The following is a 26,307-nucleotide window of genomic DNA, read 5'->3' as shown; positions in this document are numbered from 1 at the left end:
TTGTGTAATCACAGTTTCACACTACCGTCTGAAAAAATATATTCAAAGCAAATTTAGTTGTAGTTTACAGAGTGAATATTTACCTCATTAATACTTGTTTGTAGCTCTGGATTTTTTTGATGAAAAACCCTGAACTGACACATAATCTTCAAGACATCTGCTGCTTGAAAATCATGAACTGAGGATATTTTCACATCATTTGGCAGACGGTGTGCAAATACCTTGGCCACTTCCAGACAATCATGATGGAATTGACTTGGATTGGCATTATCCCACTGAAGTGCATCTACCGATTCAGATGCAGACTCTATGATCTCTCCCCATCTAATGCAAATTCTGCAAGCTCCAAACCTAGAACTTGGTTTTTGCAGTGTAGAACACACGTTGGGACTTTTACAAGGGGGTAGAAATTTTTTATGTTTTTGGTACCACTCAGTGAAACTATCCCACAGGGGTGAGCAGGATCTTAGGATTATCTTGTCGATAACTTGCATTACTTCAAGCTTGAGCTGTACTCTGTTTGTAACTTCCATCTGAAAAACAAAAGAAATAGTATATTATTACACTAGTTAGAAATCAACAAAAGTACTCCAAATATGTATACTTCATGAATTAAAATTGAATGACAAAGCTAGGCACGACTGAACACGAAATGAAAGCCAGAAAAGTGGATGGAGAAGTCGTAACACAGTCTATTTTTTGAACTGTATATAGGTTGAGGTATATTTTCTTGTCAATATTCCTTTGTCAACATCCAAGTAAAATTGTAGTGTCTACTGACTCTACTCAGTCAAGAAAATTTGTCTTACTTTGGGAGCAGTATAAGTAAAATAGGCAGACTTTGTTGTCTCACTGACTTGAAGATGCTATACATACTTTGGTAGCAAACATGACACATTAAAATAAACATACTCACCTTACTGTAATGCTGCTTGACATCTGGTATTACTTTCATGAAATCTGGATATATTTGACGTAAACTATCCACAAGTTTGTGCACTACATCAATGCATTTCTTACAGCCTTCATCATTACTATCGACCTTTCCCTTATGATTATCGGTAGAAAAAGAATTCAATACTTCAAGTGCCTGAACAAAAAGAAACAAAATGTTAATGGCGCTGACGTCACTACTGAACTCAGGGTGAAACAATTAAGCATGATACTGGACTATCGCAATCCATGGATATATGTTACATCCTACAGTCTGTATATCTACCTCGAGTCACCGGCATTAGCTTTGAAGTTCAGAGTGCGTGTGCATACTTTTACGTGCACGATCAACGTGCCGCATATATGTACATGCAAGAAACTACGCTAAGCCAACACAGCACACGCTGAACTTCAAAGCCAGTGCCGGTGACTCGAGGTAGATATAGAGACTATAGTTTTCAAATATTTCCTTTTATCAATAAATTGTTTTCATTCACATATTTTCATAACCCCCTTCCCCACCCCCAATCAAAACCCACCCTTTTTAAGACATGCATCGCTGACCTTGAATCCACAAAACTTGCCAAATTTCCTGTTTTAGACATCTTGGTGTATATTATTCATCCAATTGGTTACAACACAAAGTACAAAATTAAATCACAAACTGGAACTTACGTTTCATTAACAAAAATCATCAGGTGACTGATTCAGATTGATTGGTCATGTCGATATGAATCAGTCACCTGATGATGTCCGATGGTATCTGACAAAACTTTGTTCATACAAAACATAAGTTCCAGTATTTGATTTAATTTTGTGCTTACTTTTAGAGTCCCATTTGATGACAAACCCAGTGTAGCAACTGTTCACCATTCAGGGTTCGAACTGGTGAAATGAAAAGTGATTACAAGTTCACTTCAGAACTAAGCTCAGATGAGACAAAAAGTACAGATTTTTCCAATATTTACTTACATTTCTCATGTTTTCATAACAAGAAATATTTCCCTTATGAAAGTCGCTGAAATGCATCATCAGCCGAAGAATATCAGTTGTAGTGAATTCTTCAAACTTTCTGATAGTTCTACCACACTGCTTGTAGTGTATGAATGCCTTGGCTACTTCAATGTTGTATGAGTAGAACCGTGTTGAATCAATGGTATTCCATTCAATTGATTTCTTATGTCTTCCAGGATCATAGTATTTGTCTTCTATAGCTTTAGCCCATAAAATACATGGTTCACAGAATCCCAGAATTGCTGTTGGTTTATCTCCTTTCCGCAACCCACAGATATCTGGAGTTTGGCATTGTTGGATCTTTTTTCCATAATTCTTATGCCATGCTTCTATGACTGTTTTCACACTTGGAAGCACCTCGTAGCAAACTGCTGCAAGGGCTTGGTGGTATCTTACAAAGTTATTAAAACTACTTTCATTCATCTTGAAGTTTCTGCAAAATGTAAAAAATATCATAGATAAATTATACAGCAAGTTTCTAATTTCATCTGCAACAATGTTAAAAGCATAAGGGCAGCAAGCCTGTCGGGACTGAGGCAGCTCGCTGTCTTCCATAATAAAGACTTGCAACTAATGGAATTCCAAGTAGCCTTGTGGTCCTGGACCACAATTAGTCCGAATAATCAGACCCAGAACAAAATATTAATTTCTGACATGATCCTGTTCTGGGTCTGAACTGTTTCTATTCGAAATCTTGATAGCAACGTGGACAAAAGAAGCACATAGTCCTACTTCACAGTTTTTTAATCCCCTATTCATGTTGCGTGAATCACTCTATTGTGGACCATCCTTTTGATACTTGAGTATTTGGACAAGCGGAACAGTTTTGACAGACCATTTGTCTACCTCTCTGTTTGTAAACAAACGAGGAGGTCGAAATCTTCCTCCTCGCCGAATAGGAAAGTCAGCGTAATAGTACGGCACTGGACCACAATATCATTTTGGTCCTAGACCACAAGTTGTTGTCGGAATCAGTTTTTTGTACATTCATGCCGGGTGTAGCTGCAGGTACTAAAATCTGTAAGACGAAGGCAAGATGTTAATGTTATAAAAAAAAAAAAATTTTAAACGCAAACAGAAAATCAAAATTGGTGACTTTACATCAAATTCAATGCAACTTGATTGTAATTACTTTATCCTTCAAGGGTCTGTTTGTAGCCCAATTTGTTTCATTCTGTATGCCAGCACATGCAGACCACAACAGCATGTTGGTGTGTTTACATGTAGATACATGTCCCTCGATTTCAAGCGTATGGACAAACTTGACAAAGCCAAAGTGACTGGACCAAACTTGGGTCCTCAAAGAATGGAGTGATGAGCTAGTCCTCTCTGCCACATGTTCCACCACGCAGTTAATTTTCATATGGTGTGTTTCCACGCCAGTGGACAACAGTTTATACTGCAAATTTAATCTGCAAGAGTTGAAGAGGAATCCCAAAGCTGACATACATGTAAGGAGGGGTGGAAGATTGGAAGGCAATAATTTTGGTTTGCCAAGCCTATGGAGCATTTGCTTCAGTGGCATGAAAGGATTAGAAAGAATTTGACCCAATAATCCATCTTTGCCTGTCTCACTTCATACTTGGCCTCTTTCTGACATTTCGTGCTCCAAGTTTCTAACTAGCCTGATATCTGATATCTCTTCCAGGCTCTTTGTTTCCTGAGAAACAAATTTCTCGGCTTTCTTTGTCAACCACAGTGGTTTCTTCTTATTTCTTTGGATCTTCATTTGAACATGATTGTGCAATTATTCTTTGGTATAGTTCTACATGTAGGCTTGTTCTACTGATCTAGTTTCCAAATCTTCTGCCCACTTTGTTTGTCTCAGATAAGTCAAAATTGGCATTTCTAAAGTCTCTCTTTGGCAGTGATTTCACTGGTTTGACTTATTGACTTGGTAGTTTGCATCCCAAATCAGCATGCTGTAGTGGTCACTTATGCCAAGACTAAACATTTTGGGATTTTTGATGTGCATTTTAAACCTCATGACAAAATACTTTTTGGTGATGAATTTTATTTCCCAAATATTTTATTATACCTGGTATTAAATTTATCCTTATTAAACTGGCCAATAAGCCATATCTTCTGGTACACCATTGGGAATAAACATAACACAAACATAAACATTGCGATTTATAAAGAGCCTTTTACAAAAGTAGGCAAAGCGCTAAAAGAGAGAATCACAAGAAAAGAAAAGAGCTAAACAGTGGGAAAGATGTGAGTTTTAAGGAGATTTCTTGAAAGTGGTAATATTTTCTTGACCTGGAAGAAACTAAAGAAGAATTTTGATGCAATACATCGTAAAAAAGTGATAATGGCAAACAGCGGTGCGAACATATTTAATCGTATTTACTATTTATAACTCTTGAAGCTAACGTAATTAACTTGTGACTGACTCAAATCGCTTATATGAAAGATTTGAACTTGTGTCTCAAATTGCCAAAGAAAGCATCAACAAAGTCTCTGTAGAAAGAAACTAGAAAATCAACAAAGACTTCAGCTTCAAAGAAGAAACCTTCAGCAAGCCTAAAGGAGAAAGAAGAGAACATTACAGAAAAATCAACAAGAAAGAAGAGAACTTTAAAGCTTTTGACAGAAGAAAGATGAGAGAAGAGAATGTTTCAGACAGTTTTTGCAGTTTTGGGCACTTTGCTCTCTGACCTATTGGGAAAATTCAGAAAAATTGTTTTTTGTGCATACGGTACAAAATATTATTTAAAATATTTTACAAGAATGAAATGAAACCAAAAAAACATGTTTATTTTATTATTAATTATCTTTTAATGATAACATTATTTATATAATACAATACAATAATAAATTAATTAATTAATTAATAATAAATTACAGCAATCTCAGAGGTCAAAGTGTCCCAAACTGCTATCAAAAACGGGAAGTTACAATGTCGATTGGGCAGTGTGTAGTGAACTTGCTCTCAGCAAAAAACATGCTCATTTTGCTCTGAGTTTGCTGTCTTGTTTGCTACTGAGTTCTCTTTGAACTTGCCATCAGACTCGAATTTGTTTTTTACCTACAACAGTTTTTGTCGTTTGCTTTTAAATTTTGAAATTGTCTATCCCTGAAAAGCGGTTTACCTGCTCGCTAAAAACATCGGTTTTTTGGGGGGGTTGTCCATTTGGTTTTGTTTGCCTGCTACTTGCACAGTGATTTTCATCGATCACTTCCAGTGTACTTTTGTACTGTTTTCCTGACACTTATGTGGACTCTGGAATTTGGCAATTTTGGGCCATTAAACTTTGCCTGTTTTGGGCCTACATTGGTTGTTTGGTTTATCATATCTGTTGATGTGCACAGTGATTTTCATCACTTGCTCTAGTGTACATACCTTTCTATTCCCATTGCTTCGTGTACATACCGTAATTGTTTCGACAGATTTCTGTGTGCTGGAACTGGTAATTTTTGGCTATCAACCTTTACTTTAGCTACGGTACTTCTAATGTCTACATTTTGCTGTTTTGTCCCCCTCTGCATACTGTCTAGCGTGACATCCCGCTATCTCTAAGGACCGCTATCTCTAAGGTTCGCTATCTCTAAGGTTTGCTATCACTAACGTGTAAAATCTATGGAGATCAGAATCCCGCTATCTCTAATAGAGAAAAGGGTTCGCTATACCTAAAAAAAGGTCCACTACTTCTAAGGTTCGATATCGCTAATTTGGAATAAGGTTCGCTAGTTCTAAGGTTCGATATCACTAATTTTAAATAAGGTTCGCTATCACTAGTTTAAAATAAGGTTCGCTATCACTAATTTTGAATAAGGTCCGCTATCACTAATTTATTGAAGGTTCGCTATCTCTAAGGTTCGCTATCACTAATTGCAATAAAGGTCCGCTATACCTAAGGTTCGCTATCACTAATTTTGTTTAAGGTTCGCTATCCCTAATTAATTAAGGTTCGCTATCGCTAAGGTTCGCTATCACTAATTTCGATTAAGGTTCGCTATACCTAAGGTTCGTTATCACTAATCTTAAATAAGGTCCACTATCTCTAATTTTAAATAAGGTCCGCTATCTCTAATTTCAAATAAGGCCCGCTATTTCTAATTTTAAATAAGGACCGCTATAGCGAACCTTATTTGAAATTAGAGATAGCAAATCTTAAAAATTAGAGATAGCGAACCTTATTTAAAATTAGAGATAGCGAACCTTATTTGAAATTAGTGATAACGAACCGAACCTTAGAGATAGCGAACCTTAGAGATAGCGGACCTTATTTAAAATTAGAGATAGCGAACCTTAGGGATACCGGGATTGTTAAAATTAGAGATAGCGGACCTTATTTTAAATTAGTGATAGCGAACCTTAGAGATAGCGAACCTTCAATAAATTAGTGATAGCGGACCTTAAAATTAGAGATAGCGACCCTTATTTAAAATTAGTGATATCGAACCTTAGAAATACCGAACCTTATTAAAAATTAGTGATATCGAACCTTAGGGATAGCGAACCTTAGAGATAGCGGTCCTTAGAGATAGCGAACCGTCGCCACTGTGACTGTCTAGTCTGTATTTTACTTGTTTCCCCACATCAATTACCGTAAAACGGGGTGAATCGGGACACCGGGGTGAATCGGGACAAAACACAAAAAAGTTTTTTGACACCAAATTTTTCAAACCTAATTGATTGTTTTGTGTGTTTCTCTTCCCATGTTAAAAAAATGGACTGTCAGTATCAGAATGGTGGCTTTGCACATGTGATACAGGAAATATGGAGCCCAGGACACTAAAATGAAAATTTCCTCCAATTGCTCCAAAAAAATGATGTGGTCAGAACTTTATCCCTCCCAGTGGAACCATTGGAGGAAATGAGCTGGAAATGCACAGGGACCTCACAAAAAGTGTCATACATGTGCTGTAAAAGTGAAAATTTGGTTAGTCCAAAGAAATTTTTAATTTTGTTGATTTTTGTACTTTTCAGATTTGAACTTTTGAGAATGGGGTGAATTGGGACACAATGTACTGTAGCTTTAATGGTATTAAGCTTGGATTATTCTCTATGTGGCATCACCTTAAGCCTGTAATAGTTAGTTGTCCTCTACCCGGTACCACCCACCACTAATTTTTAAAACAGGAAGTGAGTTTTTACTGTCCCGGTACAAAATTTTACCACACCTAATTTTCAGAATTCCAGAAATAATTTTTTGAAAGGATTTTCAGGTTTTAAATAAATACATACTTTGTTTTTAAAATATTGTTATTAATTTGTTTGTATCTTTAATGGTATAACTTGTATTAAGATATGTATTGGTAAAACAGACCTATTTGCACCTTCATTGGGCACAGGTCATTGGGTAGCTCTATAATTTGACTTAGAATTAGAAAATTAGAAAAACAAATTTGAAAGCCACCCACCCTTAACCCAAAAAAGTTTTGGAGGACAACCATTTGAACTATAATGTTGTTAGTCTTATCCTGAAGTTCCAGTAATTATTGAGTTAATTATGCTTTGAATATTGCTGTTAGAGTTGGAAAATGTTTGCCAATGTTCAATTTGTTGGACTGATAGAAATCATCATTCGTGAGTTGTTTTTAATGGCACTGGTTGCAAGTTGGTACCAGTATGGTATTGCTAAATTGCCCATAATGTGTTTGGCCAAAGGTTGTTTTGCTTTAGGCTGTATGTACATGATAATTGTTATTGATGGAAAATCACATGCAAGTAGCAAGAACATTTAACAGTTGTCTGCAATATGTGCGAGTTGTCCATTTTTGACTGAAAGTCACAGCTCGCTCGTTATTTTTTCCTTTAAAATGACACATGATTATCGGTATTTTTTTTAATGTTTAGGAGAAATGCAGTATTTATTTGGTAAGAAACACTGTAGTATTACCTTATGTAAGTAGTGATAAGAAAAGAACAATGAAAACTTAAGTTTTAACATGAAATGTGAAGGTCAAAAGTTTTATTACTTTTTTACCGTACCAAGTACAGTCCAGTTGAGGGGGTACCAAAGAACATCCAAGTTATGGCAGTAAACATGACATCAATTGTTGTTAAATTGTTCTAAATTATTAGAGAAGTATTTAAATACTTGTTTAATGTCCCAATTCACCTCATTTGTGGGGATAAAGGGTACAAAAACTAATTCAAACCTTCATCAAATACTATTTACTCTGCTGTCCCGATTCACCCCAAACTCGGGGTGAATCGGGACAATCACTTTTTAAAAAAAAAAAAAAGAGGTAAAGCACTTGAAATCCACTCAATCTAACATTACCACCACATAGATCTCATGTGTGGACATAAAATGCACCAATGACTGTGGCAATTGAAGCTACAAAGAAAAAAATACAATTAAAGCCATGCCCAAACTGTCCCGATTCACCCCGTTTTACGGTAATAATAATAATGACTAATGTTAACAAATTAACTAATATCTCTATTTTGTAATTGTTGTCTCCAAAGTTATTAATTTTTTCTGGCATTTTTACTAGCAATTTAACTTTTAAGACTTAAACTTAAAAACAGTCACGAAAAACTCACCTAGTCGTGATTAAAATGTTATTATCATTATATCATAATCATGGTATCACGGTTGACTGATATTGTCATTATTGAAGGGAAGAGAGCATACCATCATGACCATACAAAACATAGCTTCGCTTGCGCGTTGCGCAATTGCTGTACTACGATGGGAAAATTTGTGCTATATTAAACATTTTATCGACATAGTTGATTTCATCGAGTTGATTTCGAAACTACTTACTCAATTCCTTTGTTTATAGTCACACACCCTTACAGTTTTCATGATAACGCCTGTTTCTGTTCGAAGGGATTTCCCCGAATGAACCACCAGTGCCAATTATAAATATGCATACTTTTCTTTTGAACGTTGAACCACGTGAACTTTGACCTGATAATTGACCCCGGGACAAGAGCAGGCCGGCTTGACAACACAACACTCGTAAACAAAATACACACACGGATTCATGGATTCAGTGCAAGTGCAACCAAAGATTTGGTGCAACTGTGCAAGCAAAGATTGAGTATCTTTGATCAGCGGTCAACCTCGAAAAGAAAGTGTGCTAGTGATACAGACATGTACATGTACTAGTTATTTTTAGTTTTAGACGTTTTAAAAGACAACGGCACAATTTCATCATGTCGGAAAAGGGAACTACATCTGAACCAGTCCTCCTTACAGAAGGCAGTTTTCTGTCTGCTGAGGAGCAGTTGGTGCAAGCACAACTTATTGAACGTACTGAAGATGCAATATTAATGCAAGAGACATTAAGTGAAAAGCTAGACAAAATTAGTATACACGAAGAAGAAGAAGAGTCTGGTTATGTGACTCCTATAGCAGATCCATATGGTAGAGCAATAAGATATATGGAGAAACACAATGTAATGCAAATATTTCAGGTATGTATGTACCATGGCATTTTACATACACGCTATGTAACAGCGCACGTGATTGGTCGAGAGCCGGGCATATGCCCGGTGTGGTGAGGGTGTCCCGGATGTGAGATGGCCGGGTAAAGGGCTGTGCAATAATTATTAGCCCACCAGGAAAATTTGCATATTTAAGCGTTTCTGTACCGTTTTCCTAAGCCTTTTTAGAGCGTTTTATTAAAAAGGCGCCCTGTGAATGCGTGCCAAAAATCGCTTGCCCCCCCCTCTCGGCTTGCCAAAAATCGCCCCCCCCCTCTCGGCTTGCCAAAATTGCTTGCCCTCCCTTTCGCTCGCCAAAATTTCTTGCCCCCCCCCATTTTACCCTGCCCCCAGGGCTCATAATTATTGCACAGCCCCTAAAATGATGGAAAATCATGTTTTTTAATTAATTATGTTACTTGTAATTTTTTATTATTATTTTGATGAACGGTTGTTTATGGCCTCGGGCTGCAAGCGGCCCCTCGGGCATAAACAACCGTTTAGTCATGAAAATATATGAATGAACCCCTAAATTACATTTGCTTGTCAAGTTGCTTCCAAAAGGAAATTCAACTTTAATATCAACATATGTGACTCCACGCCACAACTGAGCCCGGATGTCGCCCTAAACCATTTTGAGGTTTTGGCATACTTGCAAAGGCCATACCATAAGCTTTAAAAAAACACTTCAACCAGCTTCATATCATATCTAGAAGTAAAGTTATGGTCGTTCAAAGGTGTCACAGTTTCAAAACGCCGAACAGAGAAAACACAGTTTAAAGTCAGGGGTTTCAAAATTTGCCAATTTTTAAATGATTTACAACTTTTGACCATAGCAACCATTACCTTTCATACATGTTATTACCACCAAACTTTGCACAAACACTTATTATATCCTATCCTAATTATTAAAAGAGAAAGAAACCACACTTCCTCTTATTTTTGCATATATTTAATGAGTTATTAATTAGATACTCATTAATCAGTATCGGATATCGTTAAAAATAAACGGATGAAAATTCACACACATAACCATGTCCAATAATGTTGATATCAGCTGTGTTAACGAAAGCTTTTAGACAATTTATACAATAAAATCAAATAAGAAACACTTAAAACAATTAAAAAAAATATAAAGATAAACACTAATTAATACTAATTAACATCTTACACCATCACCATAGCAACAGAACAAATAACTAAACTTATGAATTTAGATGCTATTTCGAGTTTGTACCATTTTTGCATTGCGATTTTTAAGTGTTTTATTTTTTCTGTGAATTCTACAATCATCAAATACATGAAAGACAGGATTATAGTATCAATTGGAATACTTGATTATCACCACAAATAACTGTGTCATTAGCATGATGACCCTCGACAGCACTTATTGAACTGCCCGCTCTGAAAAGAGCGCTAGGCTGGGTATAATGCTTTTTGTAATGTTAACAGCAAGTTACCATAATTTAAACATTTTTAGTATGTAACTTCTGTGCTAGAATGGGACAAATAAAAAATGGCATTCTGGTATGAAAATGTCAGTAAAATAGCACCAACTATGTAGCACATAGCACCAACTAGCACAACAAGTGCAGCACACATTGGTTTGTCAATGTGAAAATACATGTAGTAGTGCATCTTTACAGATGCAAAAAGTTTTGAGAGGATGGCAGTTATGATCCATAGAAAAGTATGCACCTATTGCATTAGTTTTGTTAGAAAATGAATCTGGAAATCCCCAGCTTTCCGGCAATACCAAACATGGCGGCACTCGAACGAGAGAATTTTTCGTAGCAGTGGACACTTTTTACTCAATTTTAGGAATAATTTTAGACCGACAAGCTTCAGAAAATGAGGTTTTTTACTTGTTTCTACTCTATATTTTGCAATGAAACTTGGACTAGTGTAAGAAAACATATTAATCATTTCAAATCTTTAAAAATCTCATTTTTCATCGGAATGACCTTTCAAACCAATTTTCACTGTAGCGCAAAATCAAGTTTACCGACATCCGGGCTCAGTTGTGGCGAAGGGTCACATATGATATTATGTTCCAACTTCCACATTTTATAAGCTCTTAAATTTGTGACGAGCAGTTTTTAGGTCTTGAACTCTTAGTATATACTAGTCCGTCAACTCAGAAACAGGTACAAAGTAAATAGACCTTGGAAACTGGAGGTATGAGAATAATTATTTCAGTGCAATGTGTGTGTAAATGCTTCTTTGGCGTGCTGCGCGATTTGCACTTGCCGAGCACACCACGCTCTTTATACATCACGCAGTGCGTGTGCGCAAAGCATCGACCCCTGTCGCTACAGATTTGGTTAGTACTTCAAAGTGGACAAACTATAGTTATCGAGCTGCTGTGATATGGCTTTCTCAAATTAATTGTGTATTTTGGTCTTGATTACTTTTGATTGGTAAAAATACACTAACTACAAAATTTACAAATCTAAGAATCTATGCTATGAATTCGATGCACACATGATTTATTGTGTAGTTGATTATACATGTATATTCCGTACTAACGCAAGTATAATCCCACCTTCAAGTAAAGTCTGGTCCAACCCCCATTTTTTTTTTAATTCCAGAAATTGTTAAAGCACACTAAAATGTTGAGTCAGTAAGTACTTTATTTTACCATGTACTATTGAGCTTACTTGTCAAAATTGTATTACTAATTTTTGGCAAATGAATTTTTCTTGCAGAAGTTGACAGCAGAAATTATTTATCACAGACCAGATGATCCCCTTAGTCATATGTTGGATGAACTTCAAAAGATGAAGAAGGACCGTGAAAGGAATCCACCATCAGCCACTCCGGAGTAGAGTACAAATCTAAAAAACATCTGTCCACAAAAAAGATGGGTTTTTTTGTACACACAATTGTAAATTGTCAAACATAATGTGACTGATCATATATCAAAAGGATGCAACATTTTGCAATACTCTGCAGAATAAGCAAACCATAGAGGTGATCTAAGCATGTGATTGTAGTCAATTATACAATAGTGCAAAAACTTTCCAGAAGAGATGCTTTCTGGCAGCCTACCCAATACATGTGCATAATTATGTAGGTGAACCGAGACCAGGACCGGGTATGCATTTGTCCCAGGCATTTGTAAAGAATTAAGACCAAGCTTATTGTATTTTATCCCCTTCCATCATAACAGGATATATGAATGGATTAAAAATATTATTTTTTTTACTGATCGACACTAATGGAAGGAGGATAGTTAAGTGCATCCTTATTATATGGCTGGCCACATATATAATCACTGACTTAGTGTCCTCATTGATGGTATACATGTAAGTATGTGTTTGATCTATCAATCTGATCCACCAAGGCCTACATGTAGTGTCAAACAACAGGTTACCTTCAGTTCATATTATCTTTGAAGATTCTTATTTTTTTACTGACTTATTTTCTGTCATAAAAGTAAAGTCGTTTGATGGTGATAGATCAAAGCTTAAGTCAATCTCAATTTGCTCTTGCATTAAAAAAAAAAATGCGATCGAAAGGTGCTATTTTATAATTACAGCTCTTTTAGCAGCTTTATTCTTCAACTTGTAAGTAGATCAATTCGCAAATGATCTTTCGATTTAAGGACCTTTCTCACCTGTCTGAATACAAGTGTACAAGTACACCACCACTTCCCCTATATTTTTCAGTTAAACTCCAATTAACTGTACAGTATACATTGTAAGTACTATACTCAAGTATGATCAGCTGGTGACTCATAACAGAACTCATAACACCTTGGATTGATTATATAGAATCAGAATGGCATACACACAGCTGTCCACAGCACCTACATGAACATATGTTGCTTTGAGTAAGGTATTGCATGACTGACTAGCACTTTTGTGAAATTAATGCGGACATATGTTGGGACTTTAATTGACATGTACAGTAACAAAGCCAAATAATTTTTATCTATTACGAGCTATAAGTAATAGTATTGTGCCTACATTTAGTTGGTCCTATAAAGTCAATCAAGTACTAGTACCTAATTGGTCCCATCCATCGATGATATCTGTTTTGACATTTGCTGTGATGGTGCCCAAGAAGAACTTTCAAGTGGTTGTGAGTATACATTTGTGTTTATATGGAATGGATACATAGTATTTACTGCTTTTACGAGGTTTGGGAACCTGATAATGATGTACATGGATCAATTGTTATAATGAACTAATAAATTTGAAGAAATGAGGTGAGGTGACCTACATATCCCCCTAGGGTTCAATCCTATTTTTTTTCTCTTTGTTTGATGATACATGTAGATGTCAGTTTGCCCAAGCCTCATAAAATCAACTACAAATCTGATTAAAACTTGCTTAATTGCTGATGTTTTGGACGAATAAGTCACCTGTTTGCATGCTTATAATAATTATTAAATATTGTATTGTATCTTTTTTAGTTTGTGATGTCACTCTCAAAGCTCAAACTATCATAACAAGATATAGTTATGTTATGTTTTGATAAAACATATTTTCTTGTTTGTATCATTTTTTTATCATTCATCTTTTTGCAGTATGCATGTAATACCAAACCTTCCTGCATTGTACAAGTGATATTTATGTAACATATGTATGTAATTGCCAATTGTTATTGTGTATATAATTTTAAATAAACTGGCCTCAAAAAGAAACTTATAATTTTTCACAAGGTCGTATCTTAAAATCCTCTCCATAAAAATGAACAAAAATTGCACACAGGATTACTTCAATACTCTACTCTAAACACATGTCAGTAATCAAGCAGTTGTCCAACTGACACAACAGCAACATGCACTGACATGGAACACCTTCCTGGACCAAAATTCACATCCCAACAGATTTCTTTTGTTGGGTTCCAATTATTCGCCTGTACATGAACAAAAATTACACACAGGATAACTTCGATACTCTACTCACATGTCAGTAACCAAGCAGTTGTCCAACTGACACAACAGTAAAATGCACTGACACGGAACAGCTTCCGAGATCACATTCACAGGTGAATAATTGGAACCCCACAAAAGAAATCTGTTGGGATGTGAATTTTGGTCCAGAAAGGTGTTCCATTGTCAGTGCATTTTGCTGTTGTGTCAGTTGGACAACTGCTTGGTTACTGATATGTGTTTAGAGTAGAGTATTGAAGTAATCCTGTGTGCAATTTTTGTTCATTTTTATGGAGAGGATTTTAAGATATGACTTTGTGAAAAATTATAAGTTTCTTTTTGAGGTCAGTTTAGTTTTAAAAGGAAATGTATGGGAAAAGAACAATCGTGGAACATCCTAGTAGTATATCATGAACAGAAGCATACTTGAAAGCTTTAGAATTACCCGAAGTCGGGAAGTGGAGAAAAGTACTGATTTTACTGTATACATGTATATTCTCGTGGTATTCTTTGCATTATGTCACAAAAGTTTGTTTGTTAAGGACACACACTAACAGTGTGTTTGTAATTTCACTGTTAACCTATGAGACAGGAAATTAGAGTTCTTAAACTTCTTGTCCCTCTGCCCCAAAGGGTGTTATCAGACCAAGAAAAAGGTAGAGTGATTTCAGTGGTTCTCTATATTGGTTGTTTTTGAGTGGTTCAAGTGCATTGTGTTTTTCACTGTTAAAAAAGCAGTAGTATTTCAAAAATGACCCTCTGTTCGTAAAAATTTGTAGATTCCCAAAGTAGCCCCCCGCCCGCCCCCCTCAATTTCTCATTGATTGAGCCATTCAAAGGTGTGTGTTTTTCATGATACCCCTTTCAGTGACATGTTTCACGAAAAGACCCTATTATACCTTTATTGAATGTCCTGCTGGCTGAACATCGCTGTTACTTTCAAAAATGTATACTTGCCTAGAAAAAATAGAGAATTCAGGAAGCTTGTTTCCATGAAATGTTGGTATCTGGAGGGAAAATTTGCTTCTCCAAAATGCACATTAATATGTGGGAAATTTAGTTTCTTTCCTGGTAAATTTTGTTTTTCATTCCTGAATATTTTACAAAACTTGCAATTATCCAAAGAGCAATAAATGATGAAAGGTTATAACTTTTTTCAGCTGCCATGCCTGGTGTCTAGGAAATCATTCTTTAATTTTGGCTTGAAGCAGCAGCATGCTTTTTACATGTATTATGTAGTGAACTGCAACCATGTTAATTAATTTTTCGTTAAGATGGAAATTAGTAACATACTTGCCAGGTGAATATTTGAGTAAAAAATCCATCCACAAAATGATTTAAATTTGAAAAAGACTGAAACAATATTTTTTATGTAATTGTAAAACTGGTATTATCTTGTAACAATGTTTGTACTTGTACATCTGAATATTTATGTTGTGGTATTTGACTTTTTCTTGTTGTTGCCAAATTTATGTTAATGTAAGTCTATGAAAATATGCTGCCATAACCAATTATGTAAAAAATAAAATAACAAGGTATGTTTCTAAATAAACATTTTGATATTGTCAGTCAGCGTTTTTATGTGAACTTATTTATTTCTGGTTATTTTATTTAGTCTAGTCGTCTTCTTCCCTCCATCTCTCTTGACACAAACAAGGATAATATTAGTTGCACCTATGCAGTATTGTAACATAAAATGTTAGTTTTCACTGTCAGATAGGTCCCCTTTTAACAAATGAGGTAAAACAAAGAAAATTGCTATTCAATTCCAGCACCTGTATCCATTAGTGCCAATCCAGGTTGAAATGTGGGGGGGCAATCAGCCAAGATTGTCAAAAAGTGGCTGAAAAAAACAAAAAATGGGGCATTTTGTCGAAAGGTGGAGGGACATGCCATTGTACATTCTGGCACTTTTAGAAAGCAGTTACCTAAAGCTACATAATACAATGCTCAGATTCACTTGCAATTTTGGCACTGAACCTGCACACAGTGTTTTACAAATATAGTTGTATGTTCAAAACTTTGGGATTTAATTAAACATGCTAGGAAACACCTGGTTACAAAGGTATAATTGAATTTAAAGAGACATTTACATTTTTGTTTTCCTTAGATCCAAGTTTTACCAGAAACATTTAAATGTCAGGTTATAATGTTATATTTAGGGTATGATAATAAACGGTATAAAATGTTCTAATAACATTCAAAAATTGACATTTAAAACTGTTATTGTACTATTTTTTTGTACAAAACAAAAAACGTTTTCATGACCCTTTATATAACCCAACATTTAAATGTTATTTTAAAAATTTTACCATTTAAATGAAATCGGCCATCCAAATAATTGGTCTTAATTCTTTACAAATGCCTGGGATAACACAACTTTTGAAGAAAGTAGGCCCCACTGATTTAAAAATGGCCAGAAACAGGTTTAAGGGTAGAAAATGGTGATGGTGCTGTTTAAACACCCATTTCTTGACATTTAATCGGAAGACTACCTGTATTATTTAAACATAATTATTTTGAATTTTTATTGATTTGCAGTTGCTTAGTGGTATTTTTATATTCAATTTGTTGTGAAAAGGTCTAAAAAATGAGAAAAAAGAAGTTTTCATGTGTTTCATTTCAATGGGACGCTGTATTGTGGTGGTGTGCACCCAGCCCAGAAGTGGTTAAAAATGTATACAAGAGTTATGAGCAAAGCATTTTTCTATGGAAGCCATATTGAATTGATATCTACTGAAGACAGTATTTCTCTGTGGAAGCCATATTGTATTGCTATCTACTGAAGACAGCATTTCTCTGTGGAAGCCATATTGTGTTGCTATCTACCGAAGACAGCTTTTCTCTATGGAAGCCATATTGTATTGCTATCTACTGAAGACAGCATTTCTCTGTGGAAGCCATATTGTATTGCTATCTACCGAAGACAGCATTTCTCTGTGGAAGCCATATTGTATTGCTATCTACCGAAGACAGCATTTCTCTGTGGAAGCCATATTGTATTGCTATCTACCGAAGACAGCATTTCTCTGTGGAAGCCATATTGTATTGCTATCTACCAAGACAGCTTTTCTCTATGGAAGCCATATTGTATTGCTATCTACTGAAGACAGCATTTCTCTATTGAAGCCATATTGTATTGCTATCTACTGAAGACAGCATTTCTCCATTGAAGCCATATTGTATTGCTATCTACTGAAGACAGCATTTCTCTATTGAAGCCATATTGTATTGCTATCTACTGAAGACAGCATTTCTCCATTGAAGCCATATTGTATTGCTATCTACTGAAGACAGCATTTCTCTATCGAAGCCATATTGTATTGCTATCTACTGAAGACAGCATTTCTCTATAGAAGCCATTTTGTATTGCTATCTACTGAAGACAGCATTTCTCTATAGAAGCCATATTGTATTGCTATCTACTGAAGACAGCATTTCTCTATTGAAGCCATATTGTATTGCTATCTACTGAAGACAGCATTTCTCTATTGAAGCCATATTGTATTGCTATCTACTGAAGACAGCATTTCTCTATCGAAGCCATATTGTATTGCTATCTACTGAAGACAGCATTTCTCTATTGAAGCCATATTGTATTGCTATCTACTGAAGACAGCATTTCTCCATTGAAGCCATATTGTATTGCTATCTACTGAAGACAGCATTTCTCTATCGAAGCCATATTGTATTGCTATCTACTGAAGACAGCATTTCTCTATGGAAGCCATATTGTATTGCTATCTACTGAAGACAGCATTTCTCTATCGAAGCCATATTGTATTGCTATCTACTGAAGACAGCATTTCTCTATCGAAGCCATATTGTATTGCTATCTACTGAAGACAGCATTTCTCCATTGAAGCCATATTGTATTGCTATCTACTGAAGACAGCATTTCTCTATTGAAGCCATATTGTATTGCTATCTACTGAAGACAGCATTTCTCCATTGAAGCCATATTGTATTGCTATCTACTGAAGACAGCATTTCTCTATAGAAGCCATATTGTATTGCTATCTACTGAAGACAGCATTTCTCCATTGAAGCCATATTGTATTGCTATCTACTGAAGACAGCATTTCTCCATTGAAGCCATATTGTATTGCTATCTACTGAAGACAGCATTTCTCCATTGAAGCCATATTGTATTGCTATCTGGCCCATTCTCCGATAAAGCGTCCAAATTTGGTCTCGCAAATTGCAAAATTCCAACCACAAAGAATTCATGAAAATCATTCAGAATCGTAAACTTTAATAGTTTCAGAGCACAAAACAATGCATGGGTGATTTTTCAACAATACTTAATTTTTGAGCAATATTACTTGTACGCATTGGTGGTAACGTATCAGTTGTAACGTATCTGTGAAGCCTTTTCACACTTTTGTCTTAATCGTGCAAGTGTAAAAACTTACCGACTTAATACTCATACTTGATGAGTCATCACCCAAAGTACTAAAGTCTGGTATGGTATTTGGCTTCATTTATCACAGCGTTTTTTCCGAGGGGAGTAGAATTTAGGTAACGTATCTGTGACGACATGAACGTAACGTCCGGATTTTTTGCCATTAATAGACCTGATTTTTTTTACTTTGAAACCATTGTGTTATGTACCACATATATAATATAACTATGGAGCCTGCTTGATCCATCACATATGAGAACATTCATATAGCTAGTTATTTTGACAGATTGCTATCCATTAGAAATATGGTAACGTATCTGTGAACAATATTGGCGACATAGTCTCAAAGACCTGTTGGAAAAATGTAATAACCTGCGTTGTGATGTTTTATAATTTATAATTAGGGCATGATACCAGCTAATGAAAAGTACCTATAATCCATTATTATGCGCGCATGTATAGCTTAACAGGGACACATTATACGGAATGCACCTTGGCTGGCGACATGGAGGAAAACAATGGATATGCATAATCAGCTTTATTGTTTTATACTTTCTAGGCATGTTAGAACTTCTAGCCCCACACATTTTAGAAAGCAACTCCTAAGTATTAGTTATATTTTAAAAAAGTCATTTCTTCTGACGAAACAAGTCTGAATACGACTTGAAACTATGGGCGACACAAATTTGGCTTTTTGGACACTTTATCGGAGAATGTGCCATCTACTGAAGATAGCATTTCTCCATTGAAGCCATATTGTATTGCTATCTACTGAAGACAGCATTTCTCTATCGAAGCCATATTGTATTGCTATCTACTGAAGACAGCATTTCTCTATCGAAGCCATATTGTATTGCTATCTACTGAAGACAGCATTTCTCTGTCGAAGCCATATTGTATTGCTATCTACTGAAGACAGCATTTCTCTATAAAAGCCATTTTGTATTGCTATCTACTGAAGACAGCATTTCTCTATGGAAGCCATATTGTATTGCTATCTACTGAAGACAGCATTTCTCCATTGAAGCCATATTGTATTGCTATCTACTGAAGACAGCATTTCTCTATGGAAGCCATATTGTATTGCTATCTACTGAAGACAGCATTTCTCTATTGAAGCCATATTGTATTGCTATCTACTGAAGACAGCATTTCTCTATGGAAGCCATATTGTATTGCTATCTACTGAAGACAGCATTTCTCCATTGAAGCCATATTGTATTGCTATCTACTGAAGACAGCATTTCTCTATGGAAGCCATATTGTATTGCTATCTACTGAAGACAGCATTTCTCCATTGAAGCCATATTGTATTGCTATCTACTGAAGACAGCATTTCTCCATTGAAGCCATATTGTATTGCTATCTACTGAAGACAGCATTTCTCTATAGAAGCCATATTGTATTGCTATCTACTGAAGACAGCATTTCTCTATGGAAGCCATATTGTATTGATATCTACTGAAGACAGCATTTCTCTATTGAAGCCATATTGTATTGCTATCTACTGAAGACAGCATTTGAAGCCATATTGTATTGCTATCTACTGAAGACAGCATTTCTCTATCGAAGCCATATTGTATTGCTATCTACTGAAGACAGCATTTCTCTATAGAAGCCATTTTGTATTGCTATCTACTGAAGACAGCATTTCTCTATAGAAGCCATATTGTATTGCTATCTACTGAAGACAGCATTTCTCTATTGAAGCCATATTGTATTGCTATCTACTGAAGACAGCATTTCTCTATCGAAGCCATATTGTATTGCTATCTACTATTAAACACCCATTTCTTGACATTTAATCGGAAGACTACCTGTATTATTTAAACATAATTATTTTGAATTTTTATTGATTTGCAGTTGATTAGTGGTATTTTTATATTCAATTTGTTGTGAAAAGGTCTAAAATTGCGCAAAAAGAAGTTTTCATGTGTTTCATTTCAATGGGACGCTGTATTGTGGTGGTGTGCACCCAGCCCAGAAGTGGTTAAAAATGTATACAAGAGTTATGAGCAAAGCATTTTTCTATGGAAGCCATATTGAATTGATATCTACTGAAGACAGTATTTCTCTGTGGAAGCCATATTGTATTGCTATCTACTGAAGACAGCATTTCTCTGTGGAAGCCATATTGTGTTGCTATCTACCGAAGACAGCTTTTCTCTATGGAAGCCATATTGTATTGCTATCTACTGAAGACAGCATTTCTCTGTGGAAGCCATATTGTATTGCTATCTACCGAAGACAGCATTTCTCTGTGGAAGCCATATTGTATTGCTATCTACCGAAGACAGCTTTTCTCTATGGAAGCCATATTGTATTGCTATCTACTGAAGACAGCATTTCTCTATTGAAGCCATATTGTATTGCTATCTACTGAAGACAGCATTTCTCCATTGAAGCCATATTGTATTGCTATCTACTGAAGACAGCATTTCTCTATTGAAGCCATATTGTATTGCTATCTACTGAAGACAGCATTTCTCCATTGAAGCCATATTGTATTGCTATCTACTGAAGACAGCATTTCTCCATTGAAGCCATATTGTATTGCTATCTACTGAAGACAGCATTTCTCCATTGAAGCCATATTGTATTGCTATCTACTGAAGACAGCATTTCTCCATTGAAGCCATATTGTATTGCTATCTACTGAAGACAGCATTTCTCTATCGAAGCCATATTGTATTGCTATCTACTGAAGACAGCATTTCTCTATCGAAGCCATATTGTATTGCTATCTACTGAAGACAGCATTTCTCTATCGAAGCCATATTGTATTGCTATCTACTGAAGACAGCATTTCTCTATAAAAGCCATTTTGTATTGCTATCTACTGAAGACAGCATTTCTCTATGGAAGCCATATTGTATTGCTATCTACTGAAGACAGCATTTCTCCATTGAAGCCATATTGTATTGCTATCTACTGAAGACAGCATTTCTCTATGGAAGCCATATTGTATTGCTATCTACTGAAGACAGCATTTCTCTATTGAAGCCATATTGTATTGCTATCTACTGAAGACAGCATTTCTCTATGGAAGCCATATTGTATTGCTATCTACTGAAGACAGCATTTCTCCATTGAAGCCATATTGTATTGCTATCTACTGAAGACAGCATTTCTCCATTGAAGCCATATTGTATTGCTATCTACTGAAGACAGCATTTCTCTATTGAAGCCATATTGTATTGCTATCTACTGAAGACAGCATTTCTCCATTGAAGCCATATTGTATTGCTATCTACTGAAGACAGCATTTCTCCATTGAAGCCATATTGTATTGCTATCTACTGAAGACAGCATTTCTCCATTGAAGCCATATTGTATTGCTATCTACTGAAGACAGCATTTCTCCATTGAAGCCATATTGTATTGCTATCTACTGAAGACAGCATTTCTCTATCGAAGCCATATTGTATTGCTATCTACTGAAGACAGCATTTCTCTATCGAAGCCATATTGTATTGCTATCTACTGAAGACAGCATTTCTCTATCGAAGCCATATTGTATTGCTATCTACTGAAGACAGCATTTCTCTATAAAAGCCATTTTGTATTGCTATCTACTGAAGACAGCATTTCTCTATGGAAGCCATATTGTATTGCTATCTACTGAAGACAGCATTTCTCCATTGAAGCCATATTGTATTGCTATCTACTGAAGACAGCATTTCTCTATAAAAGCCATTTTGTATTGCTATCTACTGAAGACAGCATTTCTCTATGGAAGCCATATTGTATTGCTATCTACTGAAGACAGCATTTCTCCATTGAAGCCATATTGTATTGCTATCTACTGAAGACAGCATTTCTCTATGGAAGCCATATTGTATTGCTATCTACTGAAGACAGCATTTCTCTATTGAAGCCATATTGTATTGCTATCTACTGAAGACAGCATTTCTCTATGGAAGCCATATTGTATTGCTATCTACTGAAGACAGCATTTCTCCATTGAAGCCATATTGTATTGCTATCTACTGAAGACAGCATTTCTCCATTGAAGCCATATTGTATTGCTATCTACTGAAGACAGCATTTCTCTATTGAAGCCATATTGTATTGCTATCTACTGAAGACAGCATTTATCCATTGAAGCCATATTGTATTGCTATCTACTAAAGACAGCATTTCTCCATTGAAGCCATATTGTATTGCTATCTACTGAAGACAGCATTTCTCCATTGAAGCCATATTGTATTGCTATCTACTGAAGACAGCATTTCTCCATTGAAGCCATATTGTATTGCTATCTACTGAAGACAGCATTTCTCTATCGAAGCCATATTGTATTGCTATCTACTGAAGACAGCATTTCTCTATCGAAGCCATATTGTATTGCTATCTACTGAAGACAGCATTTCTCTATCGAAGCCATATTGTATTGCTATCTACTGAAGACAGCATTTCTCTATAAAAGCCATTTTGTATTGCTATCTACTGAAGACAGCATTTCTCTATGGAAGCCATATTGTATTGCTATCTACTGAAGACAGCATTTCTCCATTGAAGCCATATTGTATTGCTATCTACTGAAGACAGCATTTCTCTATGGAAGCCATATTGTATTGCTATCTACTGAAGACAGCATTTCTCTATTGAAGCCATATTGTATTGCTATCTACTGAAGACAGCATTTCTCTATGGAAGCCATATTGTATTGCTATCTACTGAAGACAGCATTTCTCCATTGAAGCCATATTGTATTGCTATCTACTGAAGACAGCATTTCTCTATGGAAGCCATATTGTATTGCTATCTACTGAAGACAGCATTTCTCCATTGAAGCCATATTGTATTGCTATCTACTGAAGACAGCATTTCTCCATTGAAGCCATATTGTATTGCTATCTACTGAAGACAGCATTTCTCTATCGAAGCCATATTGTATTGCTATCTACTGAAGACAGCATTTCTCTATCGAAGCCATATTGTATTGCTATCTACTGAAGACAGCATTTCTCCATTGAAGCCATATTGTATTGCTATCTACTGAAGACAGCATTTCTCTATTGAAGCCATATTGTATTGCTATCTACTGAAGACAGCATTTCTCCATTGAAGCCATATTGTATTGCTATCTACTGAAGACAGCATTTCTCCATTGAAGCCATATTGTATTGCTATCTACTGAAGACAGCATTTCTCCATTGAAGCCATATTGTATTGCTATCTGGCCCATTCTCCGATAAAGCGTCCAAATTTGGTCTCGCAAATTGCAAAATTCCAACCACAAAGAATTCATGAAAATCATTCAGAATCGTAAACTTTAATAGTTTCAGAGCACAAAACAATGCATGGGTGATTTTTCAACAATACTTAATTTTTGAGCAATATTACTTGTACGCATTGGTGGTAACGTATCAGTGGTAACGTATCTGTGAAGCCTTTTCACACTTTTGTCTTAATCGTGCAAGTGTAAAAACTTACCGACTTAATACTCATACTTGATGAGTCATCACCCAAAGTACTATAGTCTGGTATGGTATTTGGCTTCATTTATCACAGCGTTTTTTCCGAGGGGAGTAGAATTTAGGTAACGTATCTGTGACGACATGAACGTAACGTCAGGATTTTTTGCCATTAATAGACCTGATTTTTTTAACTTTGAAACCATTGTGTTATGTACCACATATATAATATAACTATGGAGCCTGCTTGATCCATCACATATGAGAACATTCATATAGCTAGTTATTTTGACAGATTGCTATCCATTAGAAATATGGTAACGTATCTGTGAACAATATTGGCGACATAGTCTCAAAGACCTGTTGGAAAAATGTAATAACCTGCGTTGTGATGTTTTATAATTTATAATTAGGGCATGATACCAGCTAATGAAAAGTACCTATAATCCATTATTATGCGCGCATGTATAGCGAACAGGGACACATTATACGGAATGCACCTTGGCTGGCGACATGGAGGAAAACAATGGATATGCATAATCAGCTTTATTGTTTTATACTTTCTAGGCATGTTAGAACTTCTAGCCCCACACATTTTAGAAAGCAACTCCTAAGTATTAGTTATATTTTAAAAAAGTCATTTCTTTCTGACGAAACAAGTCTGAATACGACTTGAAACTATGGGCGACACAAATTTGGCTTTTTGGACACTTTATCGGAGAATGTGCCATCTACTGAAGATAGCATTTCTCCATTGAAGCCATATTGTATTGCTATCTACTGAAGACAGCATTTCTCTATCGAAGCCATATTGTATTGCTATCTACTGAAGACAGCATTTCTCTATCGAAGCCATATTGTATTGCTATCTACTGAAGACAGCATTTCTCTGTCGAAGCCATATTGTATTGCTATCTACTGAAGACAGCATTTCTCTATAAAAGCCATTTTGTATTGCTATCTACTGAAGACAGCATTTCTCTATGGAAGCCATATTGTATTGCTATCTACTGAAGACAGCATTTCTCCATTGAAGCCATATTGTATTGCTATCTACTGAAGACAGCATTTCTCTATGGAAGCCATATTGTATTGCTATCTACTGAAGACAGCATTTCTCTATTGAAGCCATATTGTATTGCTATCTACTGAAGACAGCATTTCTCTATGGAAGCCATATTGTATTGCTATCTACTGAAGACAGCATTTCTCCATTGAAGCCATATTGTATTGCTATCTACTGAAGACAGCATTTCTCTATGGAAGCCATATTGTATTGCTATCTACTGAAGACAGCATTTCTCCATTGAAGCCATATTGTATTGCTATCTACTGAAGACAGCATTTCTCCATTGAAGCCATATTGTATTGCTATCTACTGAAGACAGCATTTCTCTATAGAAGCCATATTGTATTGCTATCTACTGAAGACAGCATTTCTCTATGGAAGCCATATTGTATTGATATCTACTGAAGACAGCATTTCTCTATTGAAGCCATATTGTATTGCTATCTACTGAAGACAGCATTTCTCTATTGAAGCCATATTGTATTGCTATCTACTGAAGACAGCATTTCTCTATCGAAGCCATATTGTATTGCTATCTACTGAAGACAGCATTTTGTATTGCTATCTACTGAAGACAGCATTTCTCTATAGAAGCCATATTGTATTGCTATCTACTGAAGACAGCATTTCTCTATTGAAGCCATATTGTATTGCTATCTACTGAAGACAGCATTTCTCTATCGAAGCCATATTGTATTGCTATCTACTATTAAACACCCATTTCTTGACATTTAATCGGAAGACTACCTGTATTATTTAAACATAATTATTTTGAATTTTTATTGATTTGCAGTTGATTAGTGGTATTTTTATATTCAATTTGTTGTGAAAAGGTCTAAAATTGCAAAAAGAAGTTTTCATGTGTTTCATTTCAATGGGACGCTGTATTGTGGTGGTGTGCACCCAGCCCAGAAGTGGTTAAAAATGTATACAAGAGTTATGAGCAAAGCATTTTTCTATGGAAGCCATATTGAATTGATATCTACTGAAGACAGTATTTCTCTGTGGAAGCCATATTGTATTGCTATCTACTGAAGACAGCATTTCTCTGTGGAAGCCATATTGTGTTGCTATCTACCGAAGACAGCTTTTCTCTATGGAAGCCATATTGTATTGCTATCTACTGAAGACAGCATTTCTCTGTGGAAGCCATATTGTATTGCTATCTACCGAAGACAGCATTTCTCTGTGGAA

The 26,307-nt window shown here is 35.7% G+C and overlaps 2 protein-coding genes across 2 annotated transcripts in view; one reads left to right on the top strand and one right to left on the bottom strand.

Moving 5' to 3' along the window:
- Positions 1 to 8,787, bottom strand: part of LOC140152653 (uncharacterized) — a 28,230-nt gene extending 19,443 nt beyond the window's left edge. Inside the window, exons 1-4 of the mRNA XM_072175092.1 lie at positions 8,673 to 8,787; positions 1,906 to 2,380; positions 917 to 1,090; positions 84 to 533 (exon numbers count right to left, since the gene is read on the bottom strand). Of these exons, the coding sequence (XP_072031193.1) occupies positions 84 to 533; positions 917 to 1,090; positions 1,906 to 2,370 (1,089 nt within the window). The 5' untranslated portion in view covers positions 2,371 to 2,380; positions 8,673 to 8,787. The remainder of the gene's footprint in view (positions 1 to 83; positions 534 to 916; positions 1,091 to 1,905; positions 2,381 to 8,672) is intronic.
- A 39-nt stretch (positions 8,788 to 8,826) lies between these two features.
- On the top strand, positions 8,827 to 15,910 carry LOC140152655 (uncharacterized). Its single transcript, XM_072175095.1, has 2 exons — positions 8,827 to 9,328; positions 12,046 to 15,910. The coding sequence occupies exons 1-2, from the start codon at positions 9,068 to 9,070 to the stop codon at positions 12,163 to 12,165; spliced, it is 381 nt and encodes a 126-aa protein (XP_072031196.1). The 5' UTR covers positions 8,827 to 9,067; the 3' UTR covers positions 12,166 to 15,910.
- Positions 15,911 to 26,307: the final 10,397 nt, after the last annotated feature.

Source organism: Amphiura filiformis, chromosome 5 (genome assembly GCF_039555335.1).
Source record: "Amphiura filiformis chromosome 5, Afil_fr2py, whole genome shotgun sequence".
NCBI classification, from domain to species: Eukaryota; Metazoa; Echinodermata; class Ophiuroidea; order Amphilepidida; family Amphiuridae; genus Amphiura; species Amphiura filiformis.
Note: the sequence above shows the minus strand (reverse complement) of the source record. Positions and strands in the feature narration are given on the sequence as shown.

What these genes read in the sequence shown, in the direction of transcription:
- LOC140152655 (XM_072175095.1), top strand. Translation starts at nt 9,068, where the DNA reads ATGTCGGAAAAGGGAACTACATCTGAACCAGTCCTCCTTACAGAAGGC. An exon ending in ATGTAATGCAAATATTTCAG is followed by an intron (nt 9,329 to 12,045) that starts GTATGTATGTAC and finishes TTTTTCTTGCAG; the next exon opens with AAGTTGACAGCAGAAATTAT.